The sequence below is a fragment of the Petromyzon marinus genome, chromosome 7 (assembly GCF_048934315.1).
Source record: "Petromyzon marinus isolate PM22_M1 ecotype Great Lakes invasive population chromosome 7, UKy_Petmar_22M1.pri1.0, whole genome shotgun sequence".
NCBI lineage: Eukaryota > Metazoa > Chordata > Hyperoartia > Petromyzontiformes > Petromyzontidae > Petromyzon > Petromyzon marinus.
Genome location: NC_133673.1, coordinates 15,854,727 through 15,868,798, shown reverse-complemented (window position 1 = coordinate 15,868,798; position 14,072 = coordinate 15,854,727). Strand labels below are relative to the sequence as shown.

The 14,072-nt window shown below is 54.0% G+C and overlaps 1 protein-coding gene across 2 annotated transcripts in view; it reads left to right on the top strand.

Annotated features, from left to right (window-relative positions):
* B4GALNT4 (beta-1,4-N-acetyl-galactosaminyltransferase 4) overlaps positions 1-14,072 on the top strand; it is a 66,751-nt gene that overhangs the window by 26,100 nt on the left and 26,579 nt on the right. For both annotated transcript variants that reach the window (XM_076065433.1, XM_076065432.1), the window contains exons 4-8: positions 7,713-7,808; positions 8,551-8,641; positions 9,157-9,257; positions 11,898-11,965; positions 13,958-14,036. In XM_076065433.1, coding sequence (XP_075921548.1) covers positions 7,713-7,808; positions 8,551-8,641; positions 9,157-9,257; positions 11,898-11,965; positions 13,958-14,036 — 435 coding nt within the window. The remainder of the gene's footprint in view (positions 1-7,712; positions 7,809-8,550; positions 8,642-9,156; positions 9,258-11,897; positions 11,966-13,957; positions 14,037-14,072) is intronic.

Below are 14,072 nucleotides of genomic sequence, written 5' to 3'. Positions count from 1 at the left end.
CCCGTGCTGCGTGGCCCACGGTCAGCTACGCAGCTCGGCGCGCTAACCTCTGCGCCACCGCTCCCCGCATTATTGCAATTAACAGCTGTCTCGGGGGGGGGGGGTGGGGGGCGGGGAGTACGGGGTGGGGGGCTGCTGTGAAATACCACGCCAGTCTACCTGCTCCTCGCCAAATAGATAATGACCCCCACACCCCCCCCCCACCACCCCTTGTTCTAACACTCCCATCCTAAACCCACCTCTAACCCTGGACAGCCCTCGCCTGGTCAAATATAGGGCACGGAATTGATTGCGATGCGATTGGGATGTCGTTTGGAGGGCAAGTCGGTGGAGGGCGGGCAGGGAGTGGTGGAGAGGGGGGGGGGGCTGAGTGGGGAGGGGGTATACAGAGCTGGATCTGGGTTATTGGATTGGGGGGCGGGAGTCGGTGTGGGTATGGGGGGGGGGGGCAGCCTGCTGAAGCATCCTAACGATGATGCTGGATTAGCGGTAATGTGTCTCAGCATAAAATCGATGACGGAGGGACCGCTGGTAATTGATTTCTGAACAACAACATCCACTGCCCCCCCTCCCCCCCCCCCCCGAGGAATGGATTCCGTGGGCCACGCAATCAATCTCTGTAAAGGTCCGGGAATAACATTGTCATGAACGCTGATGGAACACGGGCAGCCTTACAAGCTTTGTATTCCTTAAACAACGGCGCGAAGAAGGCTTTCTGAAATTCCACTTAATAAGAGGCGGCTATAGTCGGGGAGTGTGGGGAGTGGGGAGGAGGAGTGTGGAACGGTGGCGCAGTGATTAGCGCACTGCACAACGGAACCCCGCCGGTCCACGTTCGATTCCCGCTCACGGCCAATACCGGTGACGAATAGCTGAACCCGTCCTTGGCATCTCCGCTAGGTCATCTCAGCACTAAACGAGTTCTTGGTGCGGCTATGGTCACAACAACAACAACATCAGCACCGAGCAGACACCGGGCCCGCCGGGCCGAGTGTTGTTGGCCTCGCCACACCCTCCCCGCGTGTCGCTCCGGCCTTCATCGTGTGCTCACTCACGGGGATACGCACTTGCCCCAACAGTCCGTTAAGGCTATAGGGGGACCTTTGCCTTTAGTGCGGCAGGGTAGGGTGGAGAAGAGACGAGACGGGGTCTACTCACTGCCGGGTCACCGGTCTTGTTCATCTGCCATCCTGACCACGTGCGCTGGCCGAACGCACGTGCGAGGTCTCATTGTGACGTGCGCAAGGCGTCGTTCCTCATCATCATCATCATCCCACGCGCTTCCTCTCCCTCGGCGGCGTCTCGGTGCCGGCCTCACAGCCGCAACCTCCTCTGCACGCTTCGCTGCGCCCTCGCTGCGGATTTGTTTTGTTGCTGTTCCGGAGTATTCGCCACCAGCCCTCGTTGACGACCCCTTCGTCGGCGGCTCGCTAAGTACACAAACTACAACATCAAAAACAACAACAACGTCGTATTCATCAACAACACTCTGGACTAAAAAAGGAAAACATAAATATATCATAGGCGACGTTTCGGGCAATGGCTCTTCTTCACAGAACAGAGATCGCCAGAGAGGTAGAGTGGGCTATGTGCTGTGAAGGGCCGTTGCCCGAAACGTCGCCTATTATATACAGCGTCATTGACGAGCGTGTTGAGTTGTTGGCTGTGCGTGTGCCCTTCTGCCAACGCAGCAGCACAAACTAATTTCATGAGACGCGTCGGTACGCTGTTATCGGCACGTCGGTACTCTGCTCTAGACACGTCGGTATGCTGCTATTGACAGTCGGTATCCTGCTACAGGCACCTCGGTATGCTGCTATATGTACGTCGGTATGCCGATTTAAAAAAAAAACCCATCAAATTGTTTTTCCTTCTTTTTTTCCCGAACGCATTTCATCCCGCGTTCATTCGCACGTTCATCTCATCGGCGCTGCGGGGACGCAGCTGGAACTCACCCCGGAACTTGTTTACCTTCGGCAATTACTGCGGCTTACACAGCGGGGAGACGGTGGGGGGCTGATGGCAACAGCCGAAGAACAGAATAAAAAATCACAGAGGGAGGCCCTTTGCGTGGCACGGCGGAGAGGAGCATCGATCACAAACCGAGCGCGGCGGCAGGGAGAGCGAAGGGTCGAGCCGAGGGCGTGAGCCGTGAGCAGTGAAGGAGCAGGGGGAGGGAGTGAAGGGGGGGGGGAGTGAAGGAGGGGGGTCAGAAGGAGAGCCATTAGCGAGGCCACGTCACAGGCTGCACGGACCGGGTGGAGAGCGGAGGAAGCTTTTGGAGCCCGAGCTCTGGGTCGGGCCGTCTCGCCGGGAGATTCACGAATTCCCCTCACCGTGCTCTCGATCACAGTCACTTGCACACAGTTGGGGTTGGTGGCGGAGGGGGGGCTGCATGGCTGTGCTCCGCCGGCTCCCGAGCGCGACCTTCACTCGCGCCTGCCCCAGGGACACTTCGTACCGGGCTGCCGCGCTTCGAGTGTAGGAGGAGGAGCGGTGGCGCCGCAGAAGCGGGTCGCGCACTGCGCGGTGAACTTAGCGCCCAGAGTTCGATCCCCCCGGCTTAAGGCTGAAATCGATTGTGGCACCCCTCGAGATAGAGAGAGAGGGGGGGGGGGGAACAGGCACTTTGGCAACCGCTCTGCCATGATAGCGATGTTGGTTACTTGACGGCCACGCCGATGCTTTAATTCTCCGAACTGAAAATTTGGCTAAATCCTGTATGTATGTTGGTGCAGAGTCTTGATGAGGGAATTCTTCTGGGATGGATGGTGGTGGGAATCCGGTTTCAGGTAAGCATCCGTATGGGTAGCTTTCCTGTAGACAGAGTGGCTCATTGAACCATCAGGTCTCTTTTTTATTGGGACATCCAAAAAAGGTAGCTTGCCACCATAGAGCCCAATGCATATCCGACCAGGAACACATAGCCAGTGAACTCAAGCACGTACACCAAGCTCTTAAGGCTAATGGTTATTCCGACTACAAATCCGCAAAGCTATCACTCCAACCATGAAGAAGGACCCTCTTGAGGAGCCTTTCAAAACCATCGCTTTACCGTACATTGCGGGGATCACAAAAAAGATCTACAAAATCTTGAATAAACACAAGATCCAGGTCCGATTCAACACATTACATAAAATCCGTGATCTGGTTCCGTCTGTAAAACATGTGATTCCGGACATACAGTACCCTGGCGTCTACAAACTAAGTTGCCTCTGTGGTAGTAGTTACATTGGAGAAACCAAACAACATGTCTCGGACCGCATTTGTGAACACAAAGCAGACCTGAAACACGGTAGAACCAACACCTCGGCCGTGGCAGATCACTGTTATAATTCAGTAGGTTCACATGACATTGACTTCTCCAATACAAAGGTTATTTGCAAGCCATCTGGCTACCATGAGAGATTCGTTCATGAGGCTATCCACGTATACAAACACAGAGACAATTTCAACCGAGAAGATGGATTCTGGCTTAGCAATCATTGGAAGGATTTGATAAACCATTTCGGGTCTTAATTGATTGATCACGCTTAAGGTGGCTTTCAGACCGCATCCATTATTTTTCGTCTCCCCCCTCCTCTTTTCCGAACATAGATAGACTTGTCCATCTGAACAAACTGTCAAATCGCTCTCCGTGGTGCTAACGTTAAAAAAACTGCCACTTTTTTCAAATTTTCTTGTTGTGGTTTTCACACCTGATGATGATTGCTTGTGTTGCAGTCGAAACGTCGTGAGAATTTTATTGTTTTGTATTTTTATTATTTTTTGTTTCCCTTCTACGTGACTTTACCGAAAGAACCAAGAATATGAATCCCTGCAGTCACGAAAGCTTCAAATCAAAATTTTACTTTGGCTATTCTTTTATGTCCAGAGACAACCTGACCACACGTGATCGATCATCGAGTGGCTTTTATATCACCAATTTAGAGCAGCAGCCAAATAATCTCAAGGCGTTGTTGTTTCTCGATGTGGAGGACCTGGGGGGGGGGGGGGGGGGACAAGACCTGAGAACACTCCACGTGATCTCCACGGGGAGAGAGAGGACACGCGGACTTCGAGTATACGGGCATCGTCAGGGTCCGGGATCGAACCAACGACCTCCTGCGTACCAGGCGAGGGAGATGCCATCTAATCGCCGCCGCCGCGATGCAAACCCAACACGAACAACGCGTCATCTTAGTATGAAAAAACAATACTGGGGGCAAGAAAACAGGAGGTGTGTTAAGATGTTCAAACACCAAATGGAAACATTTTGCAAGGAGTAAAGTTTACTGCATTAACCATACGTAGGTGTGGTGAACATGCAAACAAACATGCTCTGATAGGCCAGGCCATAGAGAAGGCCGTCTCTGATGTAGGCCAATCAGTTTCAAATGCGTAGATTAATCATTATCGGAGCATGTTTGTATTTGCATGTTCACCACAAGTATTGGTGTGTGGTTAATGCAGTAAACTTTATTCCTTGCAACATATTTTTATTTGGTGTTTGGACACCTTAACACCTTCTGTTTGATTGCCAGAAAGGGTAAAAGCGATTATTATTTTTCATACTGGCAAAAAAACGTCATTATTTTTATTGTATCCACTCCCCGCCTCCCCCCCTGCTTACTAAAGCCTCTTCGCTGGTGAGTGGCGTTCTTAGGCGAGCAAATTAAATCAGCCCTTGAAATCAGAGAGCCGGCGAGGTTAATAGGAAATGTGACTGTAATTCGGTTTTTGCTCGAATTAAATCCGCAGGTGTATTGGCGTGCGGGGGTGCAGCGCGCGTCTGGATTGTGCCGTAATTGAAAGCCTCCCCCCACCACTCACTGCCGTATTGTGTGTGGGGGGGAGGGAGGAATTATAGGAATTACCAAAAATTACAAAAATAGCCGAGCAAGTGTCATAACCTCGCACACACAAAACACACGAACCCTGGGTCTCCTCCGCAGTCGCTCCAAGACTCTCGCGACAAGGTCACGGCGACTTCCTTCCCACATGAGCGTTCGCAGGCGATGCCTCGCGTTTCCCCTTCACAGGCCCGAGCCTGTGAAGGGTAAATTCCACATTCCCATGGCGGAGGCGATGTTGGCTTCCCCACGAATCGGTATGAATTTTATCGACCCAGGAGAAGGAGATGATTGTGCCGAGGCATTCCCCATCCCCAACGAAGCGCTAACCAGAATGTGACCTCCAATTCAGAATCTTTAGATAGACCTGGGAGGAAATCCGATGAGCTATGAAGCTCTTTTTCACAGATATCCAGTGGGATTCGCAAAACATTAATATCGTAAACCTCTCGCTCTAGCGGAAGGGGGGACGGGGGGGGGGCTGGAGAAGAAGATTCACTCCCCCACCCTACCCCAAACCCACCGTCTTACATTCTAATCGCCGAGTCAGAACAAACGGGTGCGATATTCAACACGAGCGGTGTGCCACCAGGGGCTTGGGACAGCCTGAGTAACGCGAGACTCCACTCTCTGCCGTATCGATGATCGCCACCCGGACCACTGCTAAACTCACCACGCAGCTCACCAGGACCAATGCTAAACTCACCACGCAGCTCACCAGGACCACTGCTAAACTCACCACGCAGCTCACCAGGACCACCGCTAAACTCACCACGCAGCTCACCAGGACCACCGCTAAGCTCACCACGCAGCTCACCAGGACCACCGCTAAACTCACCACGCAGCTCACCAGGACCACCGCTAAACTCACCACGCAGCTCACCAGGACCACTGCTAAACTCACCACGCAGCTCACCAGGACCACCGCTAAACTCACCACGCAGCTCACCAGGACCACCGCTAAGCTCACCACGCAGCTCACCAGGACCACCGCTAAACTCACCACGCAGCTCACCAGGACCACCGCTAAACTCACCACGCAGCTCACCAGGACCACCGCTAAGCTCACCACGCAGCTCACCAGGACCACCGCTAAACTCACCACGCAGCTCACCAGGACCACCGCTAAACTCACCACGCAGCTCACCACGTGGCTATCAGGGGCAGGGGCAAGGCAGTGCCGCACTTTACCCAACGCGCCTGCAGCATTTTCAAATGGCAACTTAAGTCGTCGATTTACTTCCAGCGAAGCGCACCTTGAGGATGCGAGACGCCCCGTAAGTCTCCGTCGACATCGTTGCCATCACTGCTGCTGCTGATGTTGTTGCTTTTGCTGCTGCAGCGTTACACCGCGCGCGCCTCCTCCGCCCCCTCCAACGGAGGGGAGCGAAGGCTCCCTTAGTGGACCCAGCCAGTTTGCAGTCCGAACGAGGCGCAATGCTGCTAATTAAAAACCCAGGACAGACACGCGCACACGCACACGCACACACACACACGCGCGCACGTACGCGCGCGGCATCTGCAATCATTTCGAATCGCTCCACATTCGAATCAAAAGCGCCGTAATTAATTTTACATTTTCCCCTCCCCCCTCTCCAACTACCCATCAACAAACCTCATCTCAAATCCCCCCCCCACCCCATCCCACACGATCCCCAACTAATTGGCGACTCCGACATGCTCGTGATGAGGGGTATCAGTGGCCCCTCGATGCACACGCGACTCATTTACGACGGGGCCGGCTCACGGCGCTGTGCGAGAGCGCATGTGAGGAGGCTCCTCACGTACTCGCGATTCGGTTTCTCACAAAGACAAAGATCTCCACCCCTCCCCACCACCACCACCAGTATAGCCTTTAACATGCGCTTGGGGCAAGTGCTGTGAGCGAGTAGCACCAATGAAGGACAGCACACGGGGTGGTGAGTGGCCAGTTCCACGCACGGCCGTCTTTGTCAGCCGAGTGGCGATGTTCGCACATCGCACCAGGTACTCTTCCTGAGGCTGAGTCGACCTAGGGAAGGCCCAGGACTGGTTCGGATAATCGTCACTGGTTTCGGGCATGAGCGGGAATCGAATATGGGTGGTCGGGTTCGTTACGCGGTGCGCTAACCGCTGCACTACCGCTCCTCACACACGCACGCCCGTCAGACCCATCATCATCAGCCATGGTCCGTCCACTGCTAGACGAAGGCCTCCAGCCATGCCGCCGGCAACTCCTCCTGCACACACGGGCTGGTTTCATTGCTCCATTTCTTCCACGGTGGTCGTGCTCTCGTACGCGCTCCATTCCTGGGCTCCCACTCCGTTATTATGCTTGGCCATCATCGCTCCTGGCCGCGACCTGTCCTGCCCAAGCCCCAGTCACTTGTATTAACAGTATGAGTGGTGAAGTATGGTTATACACTGCCCCCCTCCTCCATTGACCGACAAAAATAAACCAGGGCCACGAACGGCTCTGAATCTACCAGCCACGACATCTCTGTGTGAGTCTGTTGGTCTGTGTGTGAGTCTGTGGGTCTTTGTGTGAGTCTGTGGGTCTTTGTGTGTGGGTCTCGGTGTGAGTCTGTGGGTCTTTGTGTGTGGGTCTCTGTGAGTCTGTGGGTCTCTGTGAGTCTGGGCCTCTCTGTGAATCTATGATAATCTGTGCGAATCCATGGGTCTATGTGCGTCTATGGGTCTCTGTGAGTCTACGGGTCTCTATGCGTGTCTATGAGTCTATATCTGCCGTTGTCTGGATAGGTGAACGAGCAGGGGGCGCTCAGAATCTCTGGATATGAACAAGACGCCTTGTAGACACTCTCAGGGCACTGAGGGTGTCTACTGACAAAGATGATGCTGATGATGATACTGGTGCTGATGATGATCCGCTGTTGTTGGCAGTTGTTGGGTCGTGCCAACATGCACGTGTACGAGGATTGGTGCGGCGCATCTGTGGCTCAACTGCGAAAGAATGTACACTTCCCTCTCTACCCGCACGTGAGCTCTCACCCACACACACCTCGAGGCCTCTGCAATAACACATCATCAGCAGCTGCATCGTCATCATCTTCAGCGTCATCATCTTCAGCGCCATCATCATCAGCAGCATCAGCAGCATCGTCATCATCTTCAGCGCCATAATCATCAGCAGCAATGTCACCATCAGCGTCATAATCATCAGCAGCATAGTCATCATCTTCAGTGTAATCATCGTAAACATCACCATTCCATGTGTTCAGCCTTAACATCTTCTCTCTCTCTGTGTCTACACCAATCTCCAGTTCACTTGGCTGTCCTCCGTCAGCCTCAAGGGGTCATATGTACATGCGTGTGTGTGCGTGTGTTCTCGCTAACAGCACTTGCCCCAACAGTATGCTCAGGCTTTACCGGGGACCTTTGTCTGTGTGCGTGCACGTATATACACGTGCGTGTTTGTGTGCGGCAGTCTGTGCATGGGGAGCGGTGGCGCAGTGGTTACCGCACTGCGCTACACCAGTGACGATTACCCGAGCCGATCCTCGACCTATCCGTAGGTCAACTCAGCCTTAAAATGAGTACCTGGTGCGATGCGTAAACATCGCCACGAGGGAGACAAAGGCGGTCGGGAGTGGTTTAGCCATCCAGCACCACGTGTTGTGTGTGTACCGCTCCGGTCTTCATAGGTGGTCGCTAACAGCACTTTGCCCCAACGGTGTGTGAAAGGCTACACGGGGGACCTTTGTCTGTGTGTATGCGATAGTCTCGCAGCGTGATCAGCAAGCTGGCCGTGTCTCCCCGCTGGGTCAACTACGGTCTCAGAATCTTCGGCTACGTCGTCCCTACTGCCACAGGTTGTGACCTACATCGGGGCACGTGTTTCATTCTTCGGGGCACGCGTTAAATTCGTTCATTCCTCGGGGCACGTGTTTCATTCATCCCTTCGTCGGGGCACGTGTTTCCTTCATCCATGCACCGGGGCACGTGTTTCATTCATCGGGGCACGTGTTTCATTCATCTCTTCATCGGGGCACGTGTTTCCTTCATCCATGCATCGGGGCACGTGTTTCATTCCTCGGTGCACGGGTTTAATGCACGGGTTTAATTAATCTGGGCACGCATCTCATGCATTCATCAGGGCACGTGCTTAATTAATTCATCGGAACACTTGTTTCATTCATCGGGACACGCGTCTCATTCAATCGGGACATGCGGTTCATTAATTCAACGTCTACAATCCGGGCGCATCCGCTCGGATCCCGTGCACCGCGGCGCTTCGCTGCGTCGCGTTGGTGATGCCGCGCTCACCGTTGTGTGGACCCACCTACCCACACGTGCGAGTTAACTGTGCGCGCGTCGCTCTGTGAAGGCCTCTACCAGTTCGCCGTCACGTCGGACGACAACAGCGAGCTCTGGCTCAGCCGGGACGCGGCGCCGGCCAACGCCACACTCGTCGCCTCCGTGGGTCCGGTACGGCGACGCGCTGTCCTCGGTCATCGGTCCGTCGTCGTCAGTTCTCGTCATTAAGCCGCCATCGTTACTTTCATCGCCTTGCCGCGGCCCCTTCACGCTGCCATATTCATGTTGGCATCAGTTAGGACGATTGCCTCGCTCGGAATAACTGCGGCAATTAGGCGGGCGGTCTTGGTGGGTTCGCTGCTGCTGCTGCTGCTGCCTGTAACCCAGCGCTGTGGAGGTAGCAGCAGCGAGGGGTTGGTGGATCACCGCACGCAAGTGCTGTTGTGAAACTTCCTTCCCGTGGGCGTCGAGGAGGAGCCGTAACCCCCTGGCTCGCCAGGAGAAGGCGGCACAGCAAAAAGTGTGGACTCCCATCTGTTCCGTTGGCATGGGATAGAGCGTTGCCCCCTCTCACACGTGCGAGGTTTTCTCCGGATGCTGTCGGTTTCCTCCCACAGGTATATAAACGCTCATCATGAATTGGCTGAAAGCATCATCGAGGCACCGCGGGGTGCCACGGTGGCGAGATGTTAAAACAGAAGCCCCCACCGCGTGGTCATTTTTTATTTCATCGCCCACAATGCACCACGACGTGATGGATTTTCCACTGAGAGTAATTGATGTTGAGCGAGCCTTAGAAATGACGCCTCGTCCATCACATATATAATATATATGTATGCACACCGTAATGTTTTTATGATATCGCCATTATTTTTCTACCACATTCCCTCCGTGAGCTTCCCGCGGCATAAACCGGGAAAAACTTCGCGCCCGTGGCTCCGAACAAAACAAGCGTCCAATAACGGCGTCGAGGAAACCAAAAAGAATTATAAATCAAAAGTTTTCGTTCGGGGTGGACGGATGGAAGCGGGAGGGGGACGTTGAATGTAACACGCGGAGCGGAGTTTTAATCTGATTAGGATGCTGCCACGTTCGGGGTGGCTGATAAGATTGGTTCCTTCGCGAGATTTATGGGCATTGCGGTGGCGGTGGTGGCGGTTTGAAGACTTGTGGGGGGAGGGTGGAGGAAAAGTAGCGAATGTCGCGTCCCCTTTGCAGGCGGGACGTCGCCTCTGTGTGGCCGCGCCTCGGGGCAGGGCGCCACGTGCGGGCCTCTCCCGCCGTGTGGCCGTCCCCTGGACTGTTAATGTTGGTGGTGGGGGGGGATGGAGTGGGGGGGGAGGGGCGAGCACACGCATCGCGGGGCGCTTTCATATGCGCTTCCGTGGCCGTCTGGAACGCTCTTCCAGACGGCAGCAGTGCACGCGAGATGGTTTAATTTTGCTCCGTATGCGTGCTGGGCGTCCATCCTGTCGGGCGTGCTTTCCCATTCACGCGAGTGCCGCTTCTGCGGCCGTCTGGAACGCTCTTCCTTCCGATATTAGGACGCCACTGGAGGTATCATCTACATGGAGAACTCATTTTTTATAATTGCTTTTTGTGTTTAGTTTGTTGTCCTTCCCCCGCACCTCCGATTAACACAATTGGCTACGGACAGTGTCAAAGAAGTGCAACGTTCATAGATACACCTTTGAATGCTGCACTCATTTAAAGTTAAGTCGACCTAGGGGAGGGCCAGGACCACGTTGCCGTTATTGGTTGTGGCAATTTTTTGGTCGGTGGCTGGGAAATGAACTCCAGGTTTTGCGGGTGCGTACAGCAGCGTGCTAACCACTGCGCCACTGCTCGCCATAATAACACAGACAGACGCTCCTGCACACACGCATATGTAGACACTTGCAGATGCACACGGCACACGCTCTCAGATGCAATAACGGTGACACTTAATCCACAAACCCCGCGTCAGTCCCTCCGACCACCACCACCACCATCACCACCTGAGCTTGCCAATTGCTAATTTGCATACGTCTCTGCAGACCTGGATGAGGGCAGAGGCGCAGCCCGGCAATTGCGCGCTCATACCACCGCTGCCGGTTTTCCTCCTCCACATTTAGAATCAAAGTTGCGTACAGAGTATTCGGCTGCAACACATTTCCACGCGGTGACGATCAGCCCACGTCGTTGATCTATCATTTGTGATAGCCAGCTCGCTTCTGAATAAGAGCTGTATAGCTCAGAGGGCCTTACCCGGTAAATTAAAAAGTTAATAAAGCCCAGTGGGCTAACTTTGGTATACTGTGTGAGTAACACGGGGTAGGGGGGGGGGGTGCTAATGGGGTGCCGTGTTGTATTATTGCTTCAGCAGCATCGTTGGTGTTTGTTGCTATTGTTGTTGTTGTTGTTCGAGAGTAACTTGGCAATATTTACAAGGGTGCAGCCGTTTCGCTGGAGGATAACATCCGACATCGTCAGGTTGTTAACAGCAGGAGTTGCGGATCTCAAGCGCAAAGGCATTGCGCTGCTCCACGTATAAGAACGGGAATGTACAGTGTCTGCCCCCCCTACCCCCCTTTGCACGCGTTGTGGCCTTCACTGGATTCTTGCCATCTGCATTCGGAAATTGAGTCGAAGATCGGAAATCAGGACGTCTCCCAAACAAACAAAAACATCTTCCGACTCAGCGAGACCTCCCCTCCTCGATAAGCCACCAACAGATGGTGTATTTAATCGCGCGCACGGACGTTTCATTGCTTGATCTGTTTGTCACGCCTGACGAAATTTGACGGTCGGTACCGTTGCACGTGTCCGCAGACCGGCCGCGAGTGGACAGCGCCGGGAGAATTCCGAAAATTTAGCTCGCAGATCTCCAGACCAACCCGGTGAGTGAGACAAAGGCAAAGGCCGTCCCACGTAGCCACCTTCGACAGAATGGAGCGACAAAGTGCTGTCGGCGAGCACCTACCAAGGTGCCGGCAGAGTGGCACACGAGGGGTGGGTGCCAAGCATCACACTCGGCCAACTCTGCTGTCTCCCCAGTGGTGAAGTTTCATACACACCGCATCAGGTACCCATTTAAGGCTGAGTTGACCGAAATGAGCCCCATGGCTGGTTTTACAATTTCGCCACTGATGGTAGCCGTGAGCAGGAATCGAACTTTGGTCGCTGGGTTTGTAATGCGGCACGCACACAACAAAAACAAAAATCCCCTGTATAGCCTTAACAGACTGTTGGGGCAAGTGCTGTTAGCGAGCACCTACGAAGGCCGGAATGCTACACGAGGGGGTGGGTGGCCAGCACCACGCCCGACCGCCTTTGTCTCTACAATAGCGATGTTTACACACTGCACCAGGTACTCATTTTAGGCGTAGTCGACCTAGGGGAGGCCCAGGACCGGTTCAAACAATCGTCACTGGTGTTGTGCCGTGAGCGGGAATCGAATTCCCCACACACGCACGCTCAACCCGATCGCACGCACCCACGCACCCGTATTAAAATGCTGATGAGTTTGTCGAACAATTTGAATGCATGAAGCACATTTCGCGAGAGCCGCCTCAAAGTGCCGAATGTGAAATGAAAACCAATCTTGCATAAGTTTGAAGAGAGAGAGAGAGTTAGAGAGAGAGAGAGAGAAAAAAAAAGAGACAGAATCGGGATTAGATTTACACGCGGTAAGCGACAACACCCAACACACGCTTGGGGAGGAGACGTCGTGTCGGCGGGCTCGTTAAGCCGCGACCCTCATCTCCACTCGAGAGGAGACGCGCTTTCAACATTCGCGTGCTGGGTCGCGTGGCGGTGGTAGTAGTGGTGGTGGTGCTGGTGGTCGTCAAAGTGGTGGTCATCGTGTTGGCAGTGGTGACGGTGGTGGCGGTGGCGGTGGTGGCCACACCGCTGCTCGTGGCTGCCTGTAAACCCAGCAGCGAGGGTTGGTGGATGACCACGTATTAATGTTCTTATCAAACTCCCTTCCCGTGGCTGGGCGTCGAGGAAGAGCCGCGTACTTCCCCGGCACAAAAATGCGGCCTCCACCGGTTCCGTCTGCACGGGGATCGAGTGTTTCCCCCTCGCATTACGCGTGGGTTTTCTCCCGGTGCTCCGGTGTCCTCCCACATGTACACACACTCATGTATTGGCTGAGAGACGTCTTAGTATAGAGAGGACATCGGCGCCTGGGCAATTGTCGGTGGCGCCGGATTACAGCCAAGTCGCGGGAATTGTCGCACTTTCATTCCGTGTTATTTCGTCAGTGCCGCTCGATCCTACTCCGATTCGCACCGTCGCCAGGCGAGCGAGCGAGACAGCCTCGAATTCGAGCGTGGAACTTTTTGCGGCTCGTTGTGACAGATTATATCTTTTTTGAAAAAGTAAAAATCATCATGCGCTTTTCCAATCTTGTCAAGTTTAATGTGAATGGGAAAAAAAGTGATTTGTTGTTCGTCTCGGAAGTCGTTTTCCTGAGAAGGGTCTCGCTACACTGGGATGTTTGGCCACTTCTCATTTGCCGCATTGTCCGGGTTTATAACGCCGACACTCACGTCAAACGGCCTGCAACAAACGGCACTCCCAAGAATCAGAACTGCAAGAGTAGGCGAGAGGGAACACGGAACTTGACTTGGGCGAGGTTACGGGCCCTTAGGCCGCCAACTCAAAGGGGATTAAAACGTTGGCTTTCCCGTCAGGCAGCGGTGAAACGGAGAGACAACTGCAGACCAATTTCGTCCTCATTAGGACTCATCAGTTCGTCCAGAACAATATTTCAACCCCCCCCCCACCCCCATCCATCCACCACCGACACCACGATTGCTTCTGAGGGGCTCTGTGTGATAGCAAACTCATGAGGCACATGTGTCCGGGTTCGACTCCCGTTGCAGGCTGGTGTCATCACAACGCTACTTCTTCGAGCTCCTCCACAAACAGGACGACAAGGGGACTGACCACGTCATGGTGGCCGTGAGTTTACCGTCACTCCGCATTCCCAAGGCAGGG